This window comes from Peromyscus maniculatus, chromosome 7, assembly GCF_049852395.1.
Source record: "Peromyscus maniculatus bairdii isolate BWxNUB_F1_BW_parent chromosome 7, HU_Pman_BW_mat_3.1, whole genome shotgun sequence".
Taxonomy (NCBI): Eukaryota; Metazoa; Chordata; class Mammalia; order Rodentia; family Cricetidae; genus Peromyscus; species Peromyscus maniculatus.
Genome location: NC_134858.1, coordinates 80,737,488 through 80,759,487, shown reverse-complemented (window position 1 = coordinate 80,759,487; position 22,000 = coordinate 80,737,488). Strand labels below are relative to the sequence as shown.

Below are 22,000 nucleotides of genomic sequence, written 5' to 3'. Positions count from 1 at the left end.
CCTTGGTTTTGTAGTATTTATTTTTTTATCTTTTCCTTCTGTTGTCTTTGACTTTTTGTCCACTGACCGTGGTCCTTCCCAGTAGCTGGTGGGTCCACTGACCGTGGTCCTTCCCAGTAGCCGGTGGCTCCACTGCCCAGGCCCTTCACAGTAGCCGGTGGCTCCACTGCCCAGGCCCTTCACAGTAGCTGGTGGGTCCACTGCCCAGGTCCTTCACAGTAGCCGGTGGGTCCACTGCCCAGGCCCTTCACAGTAGCCGGTGGGTCCACTGACGTGGCCTGGACGTTCTGGCTCACTTCTGCAGGAGCTGCCATTGCACACTGAGCTGTCGCTGTTCTCTACCGACACATCCGTCACCACCTCCCCATTCATTGGCTGCCTGTGTTGAGGTTTGGGCTGTTGATGCTCCCAGCTGTGTCAAAAATGAGCTTGTGTTTCTGGTTTTAAACTCCTTGTTTTCTTGACCTTTTTCAAGAAGAGAGGTGGGTAACATTGCTACCGTCATGGTACAGCGGTCTGCATTGGGTTTGGGACAGGGTTTGTGCTGGGTGAATAAAAGACTGTGATGTTGTAAAATAAGGTTAACTTTATTCTTCTTTTTACCTCTTTCTGACATCTAAGCCTTTGCTCCACAGAGTGTATGGGACTTCTTCGGGTAGGCTGTGTGGGAGCTGGCTTTCATATTGATTAAACTGTGCCAGATCAATGGCCGCTGTTCTGCCTCAGCAGCCAAGGTCCCAGGTGGAGGGGGTAGCAGCTGCTGCCTGGTGTCCTGTCATCTGCCTGCAGGGGCCAGGAGTGTTAAAGATGATGTCTGCTCTTACCAAGGCCAGATAATTACGAATTCACAGAGCATCAGAGGCAGCTGACAGTGGGCTTCATCTCTGTACCTGCGTTTAGACATCTTGGTTCCCAGTGGTGGTTTATGAGAGTCTCATCTGGTTGGCTAACTGTGGGCAATGTCATATTGTAAGTGACAGGATCTCGACAGTCTGCAAGAACCTGTTCTACCCAAGATTTCCTGGAAATGTCCTCTCCAAGATTTCCTGGAAATGTCCTCTCCAAGATTTCCTGGAGATGTCCACTTAGTTTTAGTCTGGATGAAACCTAGAGCAAACACCTGCTAAGCTCCTTGGTAACCAGTGTGGGTTACCAAGACACGTGCTCCCCTCTGTGTAGGATGTGGATGTCCTGTCTCCTGGGAATTCCCAGCTGCTTGAACAGGCTCCCACAACAGTCACTCCCTCCTGGAATTGGGGGAATGATGGAGAAACGTGGGAACTGCTGAAGGCTCATTACAGTGGTACCTGTGCAGGAAGGTTTGGGGCCTGGCTTAGCTAGGGCTCTTATAGCTGAGCCTAGGGTGTGGCCTGAAGATGTTCTTGCCTGCTGAGGCAACAAGAATTCCTCCTGGTTTTTAAAATATTTCTCCAGCTGTGATGGATTTTTTTTTTTTTTTTTTCTCAGCTGGTGTTACACCTCCCTAAATTCCTCCCAGCAACCAGCATCCTTGTCAGGTATTTGCAACCAAGATTCCAAACTGGTGTAGCTCCGTTAACCAGCCTGATTCACTGCATCATTTCACTGTGAGGCAGGAATCTGGTGATGGGACCTGGCCCTCCTGAACCTCTCAACCTCTTTTGATATGTTTTAATGTCTGGTTTGGATTCTGAAACATTTAGACCTCACGTTAGAGGTTTTAAGCCTTTTTCTCTTTCTGAACGGACATGGAATGCACTATAAGTGAACGTGCCTCTCTACAGAAGGAAAATACTCCCCTTTCATTCATCACCTTCCTCACCATCAGCATACAGATGCTTTAGATCATCACATATGTTTATTTCTTGTTAAAAGCTTTTTGTGTGTGTGTGGTGCAGCACATAAAATTTACCGCCTCAGCCATTTTAAGGTGTGCAGTTCATTATTGAATTTACTCACATTGTTGTGAACTAGATCCTGGGATGTTGTGCCTTGCAGAATTGGACTTTTAAATCCCCTAGGCAGCAACTTCTCTTTGCACCCTCATCTGGGCCTGGTAACTGCCATTCTTCTCTAGCTATGAATTTGACTGTGTTGGAAAACTTACCTAAGTAGGCTTATACAACGTGTGTCTTCATGTGACTGGCTTCTTTCACTTAGTGTAATATCCTCAAAGTTCATCTATGTTGTGCTAATCTCTCTAAAGGCTGCATAGCATTAAGTTTATGTCACACATTTTATTCATCTATCAGGAGTCTTTGGGTTGCTTCTGCTCCTGTGCCATTTTGAATAGTGCTGCTGTGAGCACAAGCTCTCACATGTTCTTTTGAGATTCTGCTTTCAGCTGCTTTGGTTTGTAACTGGAAGTGGTGTTGCTAGATTGTATGGTAGCTTTGGATTTCTTTGTTTATTTATTTATTTTAGGGACTAGCCAAAGAACCCCCTTTCATACGTTACACCAACAGTGCCAGGAAGTTTCAGCTTTTCCATATTGTTGCCAACATGTCTCATTTTTAGTGTGTGTGTATGTGTGTGTGTGTGTGTGTGTGTGTGTGTGTGTGTATGTTAATTTTGAATAGTCTCGTGAGTGTGTGGTGATACCTCACTGTGGATTTGATTTTCATAACCGATGAATAATTTGTTGACTATTGATGTTGTCCATGCTCTCTATTGGCAGATTCTCTTTTGAGGAATATCTGCTCAATATCTTTTCCTGACTTTCAGTCATTACTAGATTTTGTTGTTGAGTTGGTGGTGTTTTATATATTCTGGATCATGATCCTTCAGCATACCTGATCTGCTGGTGTTTTCTTTTCCTTTTCACGTTGTTGATTGTGCTCTTCGGTGAATGAAAGTTTTCCAGTTTGATGTACCAATTGGCTGTTTTTTGAATCTGTCATCTGTACGTATGTATAGCTTCTCCCAGGGCTCTCCTACGGTGACTATAAAGTTTGGGGTCGTAGGTCTAATTAGGCCTTTAATGTTCTGAGCTAATTTTTGTCTGTACTGGAAGGTTGAGGTCTAATTTTATTTTTGTTGCACAAGGACACCCAATCTTTCCAGTGCTGTTATTTCGGAGACCATCCTGTCTCTACTGAGTGGCATGTGTCTGTCATTAGTGCATATATTCAAGGTTTCTTTTTTCTTTCCGCCAATGTTGTACTGTTTTGATTAACATAGCTTTGCAAAATAGTTTGTTTAGGAAGTATCTTTTTCTAAATGTGTTGGCTGTTTGGGCTCCTTTCACATTCCTAAGGGACTTAGGGTTTTCTTCCTTCCTTCCTTCCTTCCTTCCTTCCTTCCTTCCTTCCTTCCTTCCTTCCTTCCTCCCTCCCTCCCTCCCTCCCTCCCTCCCTCCCTCCCTCCTTCCTTCCTTCCTTCCTTCCTTTCTGTTTCTAGGGAGAAAAAAAGCTATTCTTGGGATTTTAGTAGGGGTTTTACCGTGTTGGTAGTTTGCAGTGGGTGGTACTCACACCTTAACAAAATTAAGTGTTCCAGTCTATGGGTGCAGGATTTACAGTTATTATGTTGTAGTTTTCAGTGTACAAGGCTTCATCTTCCAGGTTAGGTTCATTAGGAAACACACTGTATTCTTCTGAGGCTGTTCCCAGCCTTCTTTTCCAGCCTTCCATTTTTGCTGTGTACAAATGTAGCTATTTCTGTGTGCACACGAAGCTGGCTATTACTGTGTGCACAGGCAGCTGACTGCCAGTGTGTACAAATGCAGCTGACTGTTCCTGTGTAGAAACGCAGCTGACCTTTTTGTACTGGTTTTGTGTCATGTGACTTTGTGGAATTCATTTTTAGTTTTCCTGTTTAAAAAAAAAAAAAGTAGCACTTAGAAATTCACATAGGATTAAAATTACAATAATCAGTTTGTGGATTAACCATCAAGGAATAGGACACATAGTCCACACTATTCATTGGTCAAGCCGCATTCATACAGGTCTGGCTGCGGATGCCGTTGTTCAGTCAGGTATTGATTGACAGTGGGGGTATGGAGTGGGTATAAAACACTGCTAGTTACCGAAGAGTAAAGTCCTTTCTTCAGGTCGGGTCTTAACAACACAGGACAGCCCACCTGAGATACAGATGGTCATGGTCTTAAATGAAAGATAAGCTGGCCTTTCCCATTAGACAGTTTAAAGGTTATTAATGTTTAAAAACTGTTGACTTTTTTTTTACACTCTTTTAGATGGTATTTATAATGTCAAACATGTGCCAATCAGGGATGATAAGCTATTTTCCAGTTTGTTTCAGGAGTGAGTGACCTGGAGCCTGCTGTGGCCTCCTTTCTATATTGCCCTGGCGATTGAGGCCAGGTGACTATTACCTGAGGTTGCTTGAGCCTGGCTTGGCTATTTTTCTGGCTATTTTCAGAAAGTGTAACTATCCAGCAGTGGATGTGGATGTTATTCCTCACCTCTCTTTTCTTCCCTGTAAACAGAGGTGAGCCTGTACTGACTTCAGCAGAGCGCACTCAACGTCTGTCTGCAGCTGCAGTGGGTCTCCAGTCCGTGTCTCTGCAAGATCAGGCTGCATTTCCATCTTAGAAAGCTCAAAGCCGGCCGGGCAGTGGTGGCGCACGCCTTTAATCCCAGCACTCGGGAGGCAGAGCCAGGCGGATCTCTGAGTTCGAGGCCAGCCTGGGCTACAGCGTGAGTCCCAGGAAAGGCGCAAAGCTACACGGAGAAACCCTGTCTCGAAAAACCAAAAAAAAAAAAGAAAAAAGAAAAAGAAAAAAAAAAAAAAGAAAGAAAGCTCAAAGCCAAATGCATTTAAAAGCAAGTTTACTGAGCCTGCCTGTAAACTTTTACAGCGAAATCCATTAAAATTGCCACCATTTAGAAGAAGCTCACCTACCTCACACACATTTTCCTGGGAAACTTTATATTAATTTAAAATCTTGTTGTATTCTGGCACCATCTGTGTGAAAGACCAGTTATCTCATCGAGGAGAGTGTTCTTCATCAGCTGCTGGGCTGCGAGCGTTCTGACGTGGCACCCTTCCACATTTAGCGGGGCACAGTGCGGGGAAGGGGCGTGGGATTTCATTCTCACTGTCGCCTGCCGCTCAGCAGCCAGCATTGGCATTCTTTGCAGCTGTCTCTCTTCTAACCGTAGTTTTTATTCTGCTGTCTATAAATGTTTAATCTCCCATTTTCACCTCACTGAGATGTTTGCCTCAAATCTGTACAGGGGTGAGTCCCCGGTACGTGGCTGCCATGGAGATGATGGAGCGTGCTGCGAATGCTGAGCCATCATCCCGGAAGTCCAAGGCCACCCTTGCTTGCTGCGGTTGTCTGAACTCCTGCTTTCTGTTTACGTTATTCTTCTGAGCCATCCAAAGGCGAGGAAGACGGTAAAACTGTGCCGACAACAAGGGCACATTAATGTCAGTGTTGGGAGATCAAAGCCTGGTCCTGACGGGATGGGGAGCGGAAGTGCCTTCCGTGTCCCGCCGTCCTTTGCGTGCTCGCTCCAGGCCTGAGCCCAGATGCCACCTCCTCACGAGGCTTTGCCTCCGTGTTTTCTGCCCTGCTCCTCTATGTCCTTCAGGTCTCAGATCGGGATGTATGTGTCTTTTCCTCGGAAAGACAGAGGGAGGTTGGCTTTCCTGTGGTTTCTCCTTCCCTCTCTGCTTTGAGACATAAATAGACATTTGCACAGCGCGCTGCCCAAGGTTGTTACATGCTCTTCTGTAGCTGTAACTGCTGCATAAATGTGGCTTATATTGATGTAATTCTGGAAATACTGTTTGCGAAGCTGTTTAGCAGTGTGAACAGCCACAGGGAAGGACATGTCATCCTGTCTTACTAAGTCCCCTCAGCTTTAAGAGAATGGTGCAGATGTCAGCATCAAGGGAGTCTCCTCATACAGCTGAACACTCGCTCACTCACACCCACGCTCCTTTAACAAAGATCTAAGGAATGCACTTTTTCTTATATTTCTTCTTATTTGCTTAGACTTCTGTCTAAAAAATATTCCGATGTTGGGGTTGCTTTAACTTTCACTCATAATTTCATTGGCCACAGATTTAAAATTATATCCTGCCAAGATGGGTGGCTTCATTTCCTGTGTCCCCTGCTCTGGTTGGAGGAACTAGTGTGTGCTGCAGCCCATTCTTACGTTGGCCTACCTCGATGGGAGACGTTGAAGTTTCTGTTTGTTTGTTTGTTTGTTTGTTTTCTTTCTTGACTTCTGAGGTGTTCATGTCTGCTAGACTAGGGTCTTTAGGTTGCTTTACTTCTGTCTCTGCAAGGCATTGCATGTTTTTGTTTGTTTGGTCCTGAGTTCTGGAATCTGCTGCCTGGGAGCCTTGTGCTCAGCAGTTGGTAGACGTTTCCGTGGGAACACCAGTCCCCTGCCTTTGGGGAAGTTTTCATTTTCTCTGACTGTTTTCATTCTTCTCTTGTCCACCTGCAGGATTTAGTTTTATTGGCTTAGTTGTCTTACCTTTTTTTCCAAAACTGTTCATCACAGCTCTTGATCTTGATGCCAGACCGTGCATGCCAGTGGCATTCTTGAGTTTATTGTCTAGGGCACTAGCTGAATGGTTTTTTTTTCCCCACTCTACATCATTCTGTTTCTACATTTTTTATTTGGCAATCAGATTTAATTTCTAAGAGCCCCTTTGCTGTTTTCTTTCCCCTTTAAAAATAATGTCTTGTTGTTGTTTATGGATACAGCACCTTTAATCCTGTCAAGGATATTGATTCGAAGTACGTGGTAGGAAGGTTCTCTTCTGTGACCTGTACCTTCCCAGCATTGCTTCTGGACGCTGGTTTTTGGCTTTCTGTTAGGAGCTGAGTGACCCCTGCCCTCCCACCACTCACACAGGCCTGTTGCTTAGGTAGGAGGGCCCAGGAGACCGTGCAGAGAGAGAGGGTTGGACCCTCTGGACTGCCAACCAAAGAGAGAACTACTGAGGAATGAAGGCCAGTGTTGGCCTTCCACGATAAGCCTTTGCGGCTCTCTGTGTCTGCGTGTCCAGAGTGGCCCCTGGCCTTCCCAGCTTCTGTGGCCTTGGTAGGAACTGCAGCAGGTGGGAGTCAGCGCTTCTCCGAGGATCCCGGCTTTAGCAGCCCCGGGATGGACAGACTGCCTCAGCCTTTGCAAAGACACCTCTTGCTGTTTGGTCTTTGCCGTCACCTCCTCCCCCCAGCACTGTGCTCATCTGTTCTTTGGGGGTTAGTTTTCCCCCAGTGTTTTCTCTACCAGTCCAGTGGTGTTGGCTGTACGGTCTAGGTGTTGAATAAATTTTAGTGCTGGTTTATGCCTTCCTAAGCATAACTCTGTCACATTGTTCCTACCCCGTCTCATTTCAGGTGGCATCCAAACAAGACAGGAGGTGACACACATGTCCGCACTGTGTCCTGAACCAATCTGGTCAGAAACATTAAACACGATTTCAGAACTGGGCATCCTTAGTGTCGGGCATCAGAATTGCTGAGTGGAGCTGTTTTGAGATAGTCGTCCTTTACCTCTCCAGCCTGCCAGGATTGGATCTGCCAGCTATCTTTTTCTTTCTATATCAAGGTTTCATGAAATAGAATATAGCATTAACAGCCCTTAGCCTGAAAATCTAGAAATTGTGCTCAGAGGCTACCCTCAGGCTCAGAGAAAATGAAGCAGGCGTCGCTGTCTGTCTAAAGAGCAGCAGCAGCTCCCGTCACCTTCAGAATGTCTTCCGTTTGGATAACCCAGCTTTTCCTTTGACCGGTGTAGGCTGTCTGCTGCCTCCGTTTCCTCGTCCATACACTGTGTTCCCAGCAGCCTTCTGTCTGACCCTGCCCTTGGCAGGTAGAAATAATATGGGCCTGTCACTTACTTGCCATTAGCTGAGTCAGGGGAGGCCACACAGCCTCTCAGAGTGGCCGCTGTGGGCTTTCCTAACTGCTCTCCTGGGGAACGCTGAAAAGGCGGAGAACTTGGAGATCTTTGTCTCCACTGGCTGCTTAGTCCATAACAATCGAATGAGAGCAGGCAGGCAATGTCTGTGCTGGGCTTTGTGGAAGAATGAGGCTATTGCTTACCTGCTGCAGATTCTATCACGGGTCTATAAATGTCTCCAACATTCTGTTCACTTGAACGCAAACACAAGTATAGGCGATGGCAATCTTTTCTTCTCCCCCTGCATTTCTTAGAATTTCTCCATGGCTCTTTAGCTTTGTTCTTCTTAGAGGCGTTTAGAAGAGCATCCCTCGGAGGGTGAGAAGTGTCGGATGATGCATGGTCTGTGAAGCCCAGACTTTCTTCCGTAGCTGCTGCCGTTATAAGTGATGTCTTTCCTTCCATCCTTTGTCTTAGCTGTAATGAAGACGTACCAGCTGTTGAAACCCGGCACTTCAACCTTGAACGTGATTTCTGCATTTGTGTCCTTTGCAGAGTCGGTGTGAACTGATCTTTATAGCCTGAAGTCACAGAGCAGATTTTTTCTGTAGTGTGCAGTGCAGTCGGCAGACATGTATTTACAGACCGCAGCTTCAAAGAGTGCCTTCAACTGTGGGGAATTCAGGGAATCTATTGTAGAAGCCTTGTGTGAATTACCATCATACTTTCCACCTTTGGGAGGAATTCTGATACACACACACACACACACACACACACACACACACACACACACACAAATATGAAAAGTTTGACGAGTGAAGCATATTTGATAAGAAAGCATTAATTATTGGAACACATTATGGCCTCAGATCATAAATAAGAAGCTATATTTTAAGAGGAAATGATTTTTTTTAATATACAACTGTGTTACTCTTAAATGATTTCATATCATATAGCTTAACTCTGAATGGAATATTAAAAGGTTCTAGACTTTAAATTTTCAATAATTTACTTTGTCCGAATAGGACGAAAACATTTATTTTTGCATACTTTGGATTCAGCAGGACTCTCAAAAGCCTTTGAATGCCAAAAAGCCAATGTTTTCATACTGTTTGAAACTGGTAAGATGCTAACACGTGACATGCAGTCAGTAATTAACAACACAGTTGATCCACCCGCTTGACAGAGGTCTTATTGGTAAATCAAAATGTGTCTGGCTAGCCAGATACTGACTTTAAGAATGACTTTCTGGGCTGGCTGGTGGCATGTCTAGAAAGCCTGGTGTCCGTGCAGGCCTGACCACCAGAGTGTGGTCCCTGGAAGCTGGCTCCACAGAACTGTCCTCTTTCTGACTTTCTCCAGGTGTCCTGGCATGGCCACGCCTCCTCCACATCCACACATATCATACACAGAATAATAACAGAGTTTTCAAATGGCTGTAAATGATTCTGCTTTTATAGTTAATTACTGACTTTGGTATCTGTCACCTTCTTTGGGGGTTAATTATCTTAGGGACAATTTCTAAGTTCTTATTGAGTCTAAGTCAGCAATTTTCCAGCCCGAAGCCCCCTGGCCTTAGCTCCAGGGCATTGAGCTGAAAGTTGATTAAATAAAAATAATGCTTATCATTTTTGTAAAGAAATATAGTTTAGAAGAATTTTTTTCTTTTTATAAATTAGAAAAATTATCCCAAGATTTCTAAATATCTGACATTTGCAAATACCTTTGTTGGTGACTAAAACTTGTAAGAACAGCTTCATTTCAATGTGAATAAATGGGTTATTGATACTGTTGTATGTATTTTCTGCCTGTATATATATTTTAGGTGTTACTTAACAATTGTGTGAAAAGTTTGTTTTACATTAAAATTTGTGGTTTGGGGGATAATGACGATTTTTGAGGTTTACAAATATTTCCTGAGGTGTAGATATTGAATCTCGTTGTAAGTCCCTTTACTATTTTACATAATGTTTCAGGGTTACCACTAGACTCCTTTGAAAGCGGAAAGGAGGAAAGGCCAGCTCTCCCAGTAGTCATCTGTAACCACAGCAGTGCCCAGGGAGGGCCTGGCCGCTGACACAGCTTCCGTCCACTTCCCGCAGCTCCGGGGGTCTGTAGTTCAGTGACTTCAGTAGCTCGTGACACAAGGAAGACAGCTGGGAAGTGTAAAGGGCCAGCCAAGTTTGTGAACCTGACATGCATGTGTGTAAGACGTACGGTGCTCGTGTGTGTAAGACACGCACATGAACTTTCTCTGTGGTCATTTAAATAAGACATGCGGGGCTCATGTGTGTAAGACGTACAGTGCTCCTGTGTGTGTGTGTGTGTGTGTGTGTGTGTGTGTGTGTGTGTGTGTGTGTGTGTAAGAAATGCAGTGTGTGTGAGACATGCGGGGCTCATGTGTGAGACATTCAGGGCTCATGTATAAGACGTGCAGGGCTCATGTGTGAGACATGCAGGGCTCGTGTGTGTTAGACGTGCAGGGCTCATGTGTGTGAGACATGCAGGGCTCGTGTGTGTGAGACATGCAGGGCTCATGTGTGTAAGATGCACAGGGCTCGTGTGTGTAAGACACGCAGGGCTTTGTTGTTTTCTTGTCAGTGGCTGAAACAGGGCTCCTTAGTTAGGGAGTGCAATGCTCATGTCAGACATGCGGTGCTCATTAGAGTGGAGCCACTCTCTGAGAGGTGCATATCGGATCCTGAAGACCAGGAACCGGGGTTTGCTTGTGCCAAGCAGCTTGCTGCAAAGACCTGGAATGTTGCAGAGGTCAGAGCTGGAAGTGAATTCCATTAGGGGAGATGCCCTCGGAAAAGAATGTAGCCAGGGCAGAGGCAGAGTGTGGTGGAGAAAGGGTCAGATACACTGCATTTCCTCCAGTGGGTGCCTGGCGGGATGGGTGGAATCCGGCTGTAATGCAGCCCTCACCCTCCAGCCTGCATGCGGGTTGTCTGCATTGTCAGAGGGACGCACACTGGACAGGGGTATTCAGCCTGGATCAGTGCAGTGGCGTTCAGCTTTTGGTCAAAAGTTTTGCAGCAGAGACTGTGGCCTCTTTCTACTTCCTGGGTATTTTGCCTGTGTTGTACGTCAGACTTAGACCTATGTGTGGTGTCATTTGGCTCACATTTCCCAGATGAGCAACTTTTTAATAAAATGTGTAATGTCTTGCAACCTTTGGCTCCTCCTCAAGATCTGCTTCAGTCAGGGGTCTTATGTTTCTCAAACAGCGTGTTCAGCTCAACTCCAGTTTCCCCCCAGTATTCCCATCAAGTTAAAGCCAGGAGTCACTCTAGTCCCTGATTCTCTCCATCTATCCATCCAATCCAAAACCAACTATCAGTTTCTGCTTTCGGGATGTGTCTCCTGCCTGTGTCCCTGTCCACCGCCTCTACCCTGGTCCTGGCGGGGACCCTGGCTGGCCTGAATTACCAGGTGCCCTCCTAACTTTCTCTCTGGTTTTCTCAGTGCTCCCCTTGTCTGAGACATTCTCCACATGCCTACTGAGTGTTGTCACAGAAGAAGTGAGATCATTCTGTTCCCTGTTTTAAACCCTTTGTACTTAAGGTGAAATGACACAAAACCCAGGGTACATGGTGCCAGGCGCCCTGACAACTCTCTGCTTTCCCATGCCGCCCTTGCCTTCAGTGTCCTTGTCCCCAGCCATTTACATGGCCAACTCTGTCTATCTGCGACACTTCTGTTTAACGTGCTGAGCCTCTCCTTTCCGACAGACATGGTACTCCTTGGTTTGGTCCGTAAGTGACAGAAGGAATGGCTACTGTAAACCTGAGGCCAGGATGACGACAGGTTAGAATCAGAGTGGCTTTTAAGGCCATGAGACTTGCTGATAGGGGCTGTCCACAGAGCCAGATCTGATCATTCACACATGTTAAATCAAATGGGGCTTTGTGAGAACTAGACGTCTCATTTAGATTTCAGATGTATTTAAAATAGATAGTAACGTTGGCTCAGCTGGACGAGAGTTCATTACGCTCAGTGACCAGCATGCATGCGCCCATGCCCCGTTTCCCCCTGGGCCGGTACTGTCCCTAGTAAAGGGCGTGTGAAGTTCAAGGGCGGTGCAGCAGGCAGACGCCAGCTGTCCCACTTGGGCACTGCACTGCCCATCCACAGGAAACTTCAAAAGCAGAACAGAAGCCTTTGCATTCTAACTAACTGACACCTGCAGACCCCTGTGACTTTCCTGTTGACCAGTGGTGTTTGTTTGTTGGATTTTTGTTTTGTTTTAAAATCTTGGATAGCAAAGTCTCGAGCATGGCATTGGGAGGTGGCTTTCCATATTAGCCTCTACGGTGTAATCGAAGGTCAAAGCCAGTCCATATAGATAAATTCTAATTTGACACATGAAGAAAAAGGAATGTGATTGCTCCTTTGTTTCTGCTGATGAGTTTAATGCTGTCCTAGTTATAGATTAAAAAAGACTTGTTATATCAGTGTTCTCACTCAAGGGTGTGCCCTTTCAACTTTAGCGTGTTGAACCCACTCGGAGCATATAGATAGGTCTTCCTTGGCCTTGACAGAGCAACAGTACATTGCTTCCTCACTTCCATGTAGGATGTTTTGAAAGCATCAGCCATAAAGATACTTGTTTGCTGTCGCTCACTGGTTTTATTTTCTCTTCTTCCTTTTCTAGGACTATGACAGTTTTTTTGAATCAAAAGAGAGCAACACAGTCTTCTCCTTCTTGGGCCTGAAGCCTCGGCCAGCGTCCACGGTAGGTTAATCTTCTGTACACAAGGCAGGCTAGCGCTCTGTACTCCTGTTCTGGTGTCCACAGTAACGAACCCTCTGTTCTCTCGCTTCAGGGTTTAGCCTGCTGGGGGGACCTTGGGGGTGGGTGAGAGGGGTGCATAGCTACTTGTAGCTGGAGAATTTGTCTCCAGCTCCCGCCAAGTCCCACCGGTTCCGGAGCCCACTTATAACATAAACACACAGACTCTTACATTATTTAAACTACTTGGCCATTAGCTCAGGCCTGTCATTGTCTAGCTCTTACTCTTATATTTAGCCCATTTTTATTAATCTATACTTTGCCACATGGCTCGTGGCTTACTGGTACCCTACATCTTCCTTGTCCTGGTGGCGGCTCCAGGCAGTATCCCCCTCTCCTTCCTGTTCCCTCAGTTCTCCTCTCTGTTAGTCCCACCTCTACTTCCTGTCTGGCTACTGGCCAATCAGTGTTTATTTATACAGAGCGACATCCACAGCAGCTGCTCTCCTCAAGTTCAGTCTCTCGAGTAAATATAGACTTCAGTGTTAAACACAACATTTTTAATTCTTTTAAACTCAAATTTTTCACTTCTTTAAATCAGAATATTAGTTTACTTTTAATTTATACCTCTGTTCTTGGAAGAGGGATTTAAGGTAGCAAAATAGGTAGCTAGTTTCTATTTAAATTACACATTCACATTGCATTTTTTCCTGTGTCTGGATCTAACATTTGTAATTCGTTTGGTCCCAGATTGAAATTATTTGAAAAACATTACATCTGTACTGAACATGTACAGCTTTCTCTTGTCCTTATTGCGGTTGGTTGGTTGGTTGGTTGGTTGGTTGATTTTTGAGACAGGGTCTTTCTATGTCTGACTGTCATGGAACTCACTATAGAGATCAGGCTAGCCTTGAACTCATGGAGATCCTCCTGCCTCTGTCTCCCAAGCACTGGGCCTTCCTGTCCTTATTTGTTAGATAATACAGCCTAAGACTTGTTGGCGTAGATGTCCATTGTTCAAAGCATCTCCAGGAGGGCGGATTGCATGGGTGAACTGCAGGTGCTGTGCACTGGAGAGACTGGAGAATCCTGGGGTTCCAGCGGGGGTGTGAGACAAACCCCCCACAGATGCCAAGGAGAGGCAGTTTTATGAAACAGCAGAAGCAAAGCCACATTTGAAGGCATCTCCAGAATGAAACAAAAAGAGATCCTGTGTGTGGTTCCTAAACCTAATATTTTCAAAGCCTCTTTGTTGAGTCATAAGCCTTTTGGAAAACATGAAGAACCTATTTGTCTTGTGCTAGACTTAGAAATAATGGGTATTTCCACAACCATGTAAAGCACTTTTAAAGGTTTACTTTAAAAAAAATGATACTTACCAAATAAGTTAATAGTTTGGTTACTTCATTTAAAAACACTGGTTTTGTGACTAGAAAAGTAATTTAGGCTTATTTTTTTTAATGGAAAGGTGTAAATATATATATAAAATAGACTATTAAAATCACTACCCAGAATTGACCGCATTGACACTTTTCCATTTTTTCCTTACAATCTTTATCTACATAGTAATTGAGGCTTGGCTGCAGCTCAGTTGAGCTGAATTCCAAAGTGTCTATTTTTAACACAGCTGAACCTGCAGTGCATTACGGAAACTTTGTAAGTCACGGGTCCTTTGAGGCTGCCTGGGATAGGCCAGTCTCCAGAGTACCTGTGGGAGGCAGGCAGAGGCCTTCAATAATAGAACTCCTCCAGCAGCACCTGGGAGCAGAGCTACTGTGAAAAGGCTTTGTTTCAGCATCCGCAAGCCTGCAGATGGGTCGTGGGTGGTTCCTGTGCACGGGCTTTTAACAGAGGCTCTCCCACACAGAAAGTATTTACAGGTTCCGAACACCATTTTTAGACAAGTCAGACACGGGAATGTTTGTTAGGAAAATTAGGTTATTTGTATAAAATATTTCACCCAAAGATACTAAATAATCCAGATTTAACTTCAGAGAACGGGGTGGGGGTAGGGGGAAGCCTGGGGCAAGGATTACCTGATGGCAGTGGGAACCCAGTAGGCACCATTGTCTGTGTAGAAACCTCATAGAAAATGCTCTGTGCATGCCGTCTTGTTCTCGTGTTCTCCAAAGATACAGACGCCTTAGAGATTTAGCAGGCTCTTGCTTTTTTGGTTGGTTGGTTGGTTGGTTTTTTTGTCTCATCCCGTCTCGTCTCCTCTCCTCTCGTCTCTCCTCCCCTCTCCTCCCCTCCCCTCCCTCCCCTTCCCCTCCTCTCCTCTCTTCTCTTTCCTTTAGACAGTGAGGCTGGGGCTGTAGGTCAATCACTGCAGGCTTGCTTAGCATGCATGATGTCCTGGGTTTCATTCCCAGCACCGGACGAAGCTGAGCATAGTGCAAAACCCCAACCCTAACCCTGCAGAGGTGGAGGGGGCGGAATCAGAAATTCAAGGCCATCCTCAGTTCTACAGCGAGGTCCTGGCCAAACTGATGAAGCTGAGCATAGTGCAACATCCCTTTAACCCTAACCCTGCAGAGGTGGAGGGGGCGGGGATCAGAAATTTAAGGTCATTTTCAGTTCTACAGCAAGGTCCTAGCCAGACTGGTCCACTTGAGACCCTAGTTCAAAACAACAGTAACAGAATCCCACAGTGTATTCTTAGCATTTGTAAAGAAAGTTGTGGTCTTCACAGAGTCCATTCTCACATGGTGGTTGATCCGTGTGATATTTAGTCTTAGTTCCATTGAACCTTGTCCCTCAAAAGGCAGAAAGGGCCTGGAAACAGTTCCTAGACAGGAGCCCTTGGGACAGAGTGCACAACTCTGGCAGAGTACCTGTGCCACTCGGGCCCTTGAACCATCAGAGCCTCAGGGCACAGCAATACACATAGTTCCTCTTCACCTGAGAGGAGTGGGGTGCAAGAACTAGTAATCATGCCCCTCTTTTTAGTTGCTTACTTTTCACCGTGGTTATCATTCACTAGAAAGTCTGCAGTCGAGGGCTTGGACAAAATGGCCTAGATGTGATACAGCAGAAGTGACCCTGTCCTCCCTCCCACCACCTGCAGCAGGCACACATAAAAGACGAAGCCAGGAAGCACAGAAGCCCCGTCAGCATCTGTAATTGCCCCCCACAGTAGGTAGGAGTGTGTGTTGATGGCCCACAGGCTCTGGCTGGGCCACTCTCCAAAGTGGACAGAGTGGGGGAAGGACAGGCATCACTAAATGGGGACCTAAGAGCCACACTGGCTCAGGACACATTGTTTATCTTGCAGAGGACTTTTTAAAGTAAAAGGTAAATGGATTGCTAGCATGTAAAATTAAGGTCTTCCACTTCCATCAAAGCTGGGAGAGATGGAAGTTCCAGGAAGGGAAACAGAGTGACAGGACTCAGCAGTGATTGGCCTCCATGGTGTCTCCCTGACTAAGGAAAGGGGGCCATTCACCAGCAGATTTCAGGTAAAACGCCACAGTTTGTTATTCTCATAGACTCCAAGCAGATCCTGTATGGAAATTTCTGCATCCAGGTCCCCACCACTAGGGGCAGTTTTCAGAATGTGTAACAACCGATGGCACTGCACACTCTCTGGCCGTCTCTGGATCAAATTGCTGTGGCTTCTTGGTGGCACTTGTTTAATTGGAGGACAGACAGAACGGTGCTTGGACAATTGGGATGGTGGTCTTTATGAATGACCATTTTGGTGGCCATTTTGATGATGTCGTCCACCCAGGACCACCCTTAACCAGCACCTCTTTGTGCCCCTGAGAGGTCACAGCCACCTGCTGTGTGCTAGTAACATGGCAGTGTTCAGAGGAAGGAGGCTCAGTGGCTGCTGAAAACAGGCTTTTCCTTTCACGTTTGCAGGTTGGATGGGTATGATTGAAATCAGGGTTCTGGCTTAAAAGTCAGGACTTGCTCCTATCAGCCACAGAGCGTGACTCATGGCCTCCCCATCTCTGTTCCTGACATTAAAAAAAAAAAAAAAAAAAAAAAAAAAAAAAAAATTTTCTGGTCAATGCAGCATAACTGTGCCTTTCTCCTTCTTCTGTTTAATAGGCTGAACCTTAGAGATGAAGAGTAGAAGGTGATGGAGTTGCATTTTGGAGCACCCCGGTACTCGACACATACCTGCTTACCTGATGCATCACTGTGACAAAGCCACATGCACAATCGGCCACTTCGCTTGATCCGGAGAAGGGGTTTTTGGAGGACCTGGGAATAATGGGGACTGCATGGTTGTTCTAAGCTAATCAGGGCTCTGGTGGTGGATTGTCTTGTTTTCTCGTTTGCTTGTGGTTGCCTCGCTCACAGACAGGAAGTACTGCCTGTCCCCTGTTGTAGTCTGCGTCCTTAATGACTGGCGGATAACTGGGCAGCACCAGGGGGAGAAAACGTCGGATCTGCCCTCAGTCTTCCTGGACACCAGTATTGCAGAAGTCCACTCCTCTTTACGCTGCCTGCATCACATCCTTGCCACCAGCTTGCCAGGACGGTGAAAAGTCTTTGAATCAGAGAGAAGAAAGACAATGCTGGCTGTTGACAGAGGACACCGAGGGTTCTGACTGCGGAATCACAAATGTCCCTTCTCTGGTACTTTGTAATAACGCCTGCGGGGGACGTTGGATGCTCTCGACTCTTTTCTGTAGTGGAAACCTATATGGCACCCCTGTAAACTCTCCAGGCTCCTACAGGTGCTTCCGGAACCACCATTGCAATATCACACTGTCACAACCAAGTCACGGGACAGAAAAGGACTGCTGCTGAGGAACATGTCTCCTTCTTTGTCTCTTGCAAGGGGAAGTTTCACTCTATGCATAAGACCGCTTGAGAGATGTATTTTAAGAAGTGCACTACGTAAATAGGAAGTTCATAGAAAGTTTGCTCTGTATGCAAAGGCATCTTCAGCTCTTGTAGTTTACTTACACATGCACATATATTTTTTAAATACAGCTCCCCTGAGTAACAGCTGCTTGTTCTATTTTGTGAAGGGATTATATTTTTGGAGAAAGGAAATGCTCGACTAGATATATTTTGTGAACCGTTGATGAAGTGTTTAGAAGGCACCAGGATTGCCAGGGCTGGGTCTAATGGTAGAATGAATACTTGCATAGCACACTCAGGCTGCTGCGCTCAGCTCCAGTACCATGGAAAGGAAAAACACACCACTGGCTAGTGTGATTTCCCGTGTTACTTACCATTGTCTCTTTATTCTCTTTTGCTCCTATTCAGACCAATTCCCAGCCTCAGACATTTCAGAGTAACACAGACAGGCATTCTTGCCTGATGTATGAGTAAAGTGAGATTTCAGAGCAGCATAGACAAGAAAGGAGCTGTCTAGAGAGTAGTCCTGAACCCTTCTTAAGAAGCAAAGTCCCTGCTCTTTGCGTGGACGCTGGTGAACACTGAACAGTCCTCAAACATAGGGCTAACCTTGACTAGGATAAACTTGGGGCTGTCTGGACTCTCCACCTCCCCTAGCAGCATGCCGCAGGAAGGACCTTCCACTCTGATTCTGAGAAGGGAATGTTTGAGAAATTGACAGAGCAAACTAGCGGCCCTCTCTGCCTCCCCCACCGCGAGCTTTGATAAATGTTGACTGTTCTGCGTCATTTTTTTGAAAGCTGAAGTTGAGATCTCAGCCTGAGATTTGCAGTCCTATTACTCAGCTTTCTTCATGAATGGACCAGATGCTTGATGTACAATTTTCCCTCCAGGGAAAGCTTGTCAAGTTGTGGATATTACTGGCTAGCTGGGCTTAAACAAGATCCAGGACAAATTCCATTTGATAAATCCCAGGGACTTCCCAGGGTTTTTTTTTTGTTGTTGTTTTTTGGTTTTTTGTTTTTTCCTTTTTCTTCTAAATGGATATTGTGTTTGAGTTTGTGAGTCTACTGACAAGACACATTTCTACTTAAAATAGAGTGATCTTAAAAATTATCTCATGAAATCAGCCCAGCTTACACTGATTGAGTCTAATCTTGCCAATGAGTACCAAGAACCAGTTTGGCAAAGTGAAGTCTTAGCATGTTTTGAATTGTAGGAGCAACATCATACTTGTGAGGGAAAAAAAGCTACCAAGATTTGTCATATAACTTTTTGATTGGTCATATTATACCAATATGACCATGTTAAACACACTGAATAGATGGTGTGCTTAAAATTACTATCACAGTTGCATGTCATTTTCTTGCCGTGATTCTTTTGCGGGCACACTGGAGAGTCAGCAGAGGAAACGTGATGAGCGGTAGTTCCTTCTTTCAGTGGCTGGAAGCCCAGGATATGGAGTTGACCGTAGTTCCCAGGCAACGGTGTGTGTAGAACATACTAGGTCTGTACTTAAATGCCTACCAGTCTGACTGATGGACTGACTTTTCTCCTTCCTTCTTCCTTTCCCTCTTTCTATTGGCTGTTGCTCAGGACGGAGTCTTGCTATGTACACCTGGAACCTAGTCCTTCTGTCTCCCAAGTGCTAAAATTGCATACTTAGCTGAAATAGTGTTCTTCTTATTCTCTTTAATTGGCTGCCGTAGATTTGGTCACCACCATCTTCAGAGCCTAGGAAAGAAGTACAGGCATGGCTGTAATGCCAGGGCCTTTCAAGGTGGTTGACTTCCTGGTGGGACCAAGGAAACAGGCTGCTGACGACCGAATGGTGCCATTTTAACCTTAGGTGAATGTGGAACGCCATACTGCTAGGTGTCTGCAGACCAGAAGAACATTTAGTTCAGGAAATTCTTTGCCAAATCCTGGGGGTTTATTAAAATCTAAGAAGAGAAAAAGAAGACATTTTGCCCTTAGTTGCTAATGTATTTTATTTAGTTTTGCTTTGTTTGATAAAGTTAACCCAACATTTACTTTTTTATATTGTGTGAATTTAGCCATCTAAATATTTTTCTTTTGTTATTGAAAGGTACCAAAGGCTTTTATGTTTTGTTTGGTTTGTTTGATTTTACTGTGGGCTTTGTTATTTCTAGGAATACTTTGATACAGGTTTGTCCCCGAGTGTCTGGGTCTGCTTCAGTCTGTGTAATCGTTTTGATTTCGGTTTGTTTGTAACTGTCTCTCAAGGCATTGGCGAAATCTCAGATTTTATATTCTTCATTAAAGGAGAATAAATTCCAGAAAACATGGCATTCCAAAACTGGAGTTGTTTCTTACCTAGTCTTACTCCTTTTCCAACTTTTAGTCTGGAGTTGGCTGGATCCTTTAGGTTTCTCCAGGAAGCTGTTTCTGCTGCCGTCCATGAAAGGGTTAGACTGGTACAAACACAGAGCTCATGCGCCACTCACTTGAGAAGGATGCATGTGGTTCTGCCCGGGCACACCGGGAGGCAAACAGACCCCAGCCCACCCCCCACACAGTCCATTGCTGAGGTGGGACGTCCTCAGCCACTGGTGTGTTCTGTGGTCTCCCAGGCACACTGAATCCACTCTAGTGGTTTGTCCCATACCGGTTGCAGAAAACACCAGGGGTGGCCATGACTTCCCTCACTTGGGCCTCCTTTGAGCCACATTTGGAAGCAAAAGAAGGTGGGGGCGGGCTGAGGCCGGAACTCACCAAGAAACAATTTCGGAACTTAAACACCAGGACAGATGGAGAGTGGAGGAGGGGTCGGTCCAAGGCGACAAGCTCTAAGCCGGCAGAAATGTGTCTACTCATGAAACCAAATCAGCAAATAGGCCTGTCTGTGTGTGACCCAGATTCCAAAGGGAGGGTTTCCCAGTTCTAGACACACAGGCGAGATTAGCATGGCTGTCTGTTCTGCCAGCATGTATTAAGCCCTCACAGTGTGATGGGCCCTGGCTGAGCAGCACAGGAGGATGAGGAGAACAAAAGAAAGCGGCAGGCCGATACAGCAGCAGTCAGTGGCAGGCCGGGTAAGTGGTCAGGACTCCAGGCAACAGCGCGTCATAGAAATGTTAACGTTTTTTCCCGTAGTAAAACCATCCTGACTTTTTAGATTGAACTACATGCATCCGTACACACATACCTACTGAAGTATAAAGAGTAATACTAATAACCCCTGTTGCCTGCTGCCTGCCTTGACTGCCTTTTCCCCTAGGCACCCCGTGTGCCCCTCCCTGACCTTCTCTTTCTCCCCCTTGAATAAAGGGGGCCTCACCCTGTATTTGTGTGATCGAAGCCGTTCTACCCTTTAAAGTTTGGTCTCCATGTATGTATCCATAAGGAATAATAAACAGAACTAAACTGGATACAGGGTTTTTGTTTCGTCCTTTTAATGTCCATTGCAGTGGGAACTTTTCATTGTTAAAAAACATTCCAGTAGATGAATATATAATCCTTTTTTCTCCAGCTGCTGACCATTGAACGTTGCTGTGAGCATTCTTTCCTTTGATTTCTGGCGCACTTACACAAGAGTGGATCTATACCTTAAGTAAAATTGCTGGCTGGATAGGAAGAGCGCGCGCACACACGCACACACACACACACACACACACACACACACACACACACACACACACGCCAGCTTTAAGGATGGAGTTAGGTGGCTTTCTCCAGCTATAGTACCAGTTACAAAAACGCTAACATTTTTAGGACTACTGATCCTGACCAATCTCTATGATTGTTAGTCACATTTGTGCTAAGTGTGTAGTTTTAAATGGGTTTGGCTTTTCAAAAAATGTTTAGTATGGGATTCCTGTGTCAAACTTCTCAACTATTTGGATATGTTTTTAGTTATTAAATGTTCTGTTTGTATTGTTGGGGATTGAACCCAGGACCTTGCACATGCTCAGTAAACATTCTACCACTGAGACATACCTCTAGGCCACAAGTTAGCTCTTAAAGTGAAGAGAAACCAGGAATAAACAGTCTTCCGAAGCTATTTCCAGAAATGGGAAATGCACACAAATGTTTACTCTGTTTTCAGGAAATAAAGGTAAGTGTGCTGATATAACCTGTCTGTCAGCCGTGAGATGTGCTTAGGGACGTCTCTGCTCTAGGAAGCAGTCATCTCTGAAAGTGTCTTTGGGCCCATCAGTTTGTTATTTGGCAGGAAATCAATGCCATCAGTGCTATGATTCTGTTTGCTTTCCCAGATTTCACCAGAAAAATCTTTATGCGGACTTTATGCTCATGTGTGTAGCAGAATCTTAAAAGTTCTTATTAATAAAATCAAACCTGGATCAGGTATTGGGGTGAAATGCTGGATGGTCAGAGAGACAGAACAAGCCACAGCTAACCTCACCTGGCCAGCTTCTCAGCTGATCTTGTTTCCTCAGACTGGAAGCCTCCGTGTCCTCATATCCGAATGGCTCTCAGCTGAACTGTGCAGCTAGACGCCTGAAAGCTTAACCAGCCAAATGCTTAACCAGGCCAAATACTTCTAGTTTCTGGTCCTCACACCTCATATACCTTTCTGCTTTCTACCACCACTCCCTGGGATTAAAGGCGCGATGAGTCCCCATGCCTGTCTGTATCCTTGAACACATGG

At 45.5% G+C, this 22,000-nt stretch overlaps 1 protein-coding gene across 2 annotated transcripts in view; it reads left to right on the top strand.

Annotated features, from left to right (window-relative positions):
* The window catches only part of Sh3bgrl2 (SH3 domain binding glutamate rich protein like 2), a 63,384-nt gene extending 43,697 nt beyond the window's left edge, over positions 1-19,687 (top strand). For both annotated transcript variants that reach the window (XM_016003858.3, XM_076576757.1), the window contains exons 3-4: positions 12,469-12,549; positions 16,603-19,687. In XM_016003858.3, coding sequence (XP_015859344.3) covers positions 12,469-12,549; positions 16,603-16,614 — 93 coding nt within the window. In that variant the 3' untranslated portion in view covers positions 16,615-19,687. The remainder of the gene's footprint in view (positions 1-12,468; positions 12,550-16,602) is intronic.
* Positions 19,688-22,000: the final 2,313 nt, after the last annotated feature.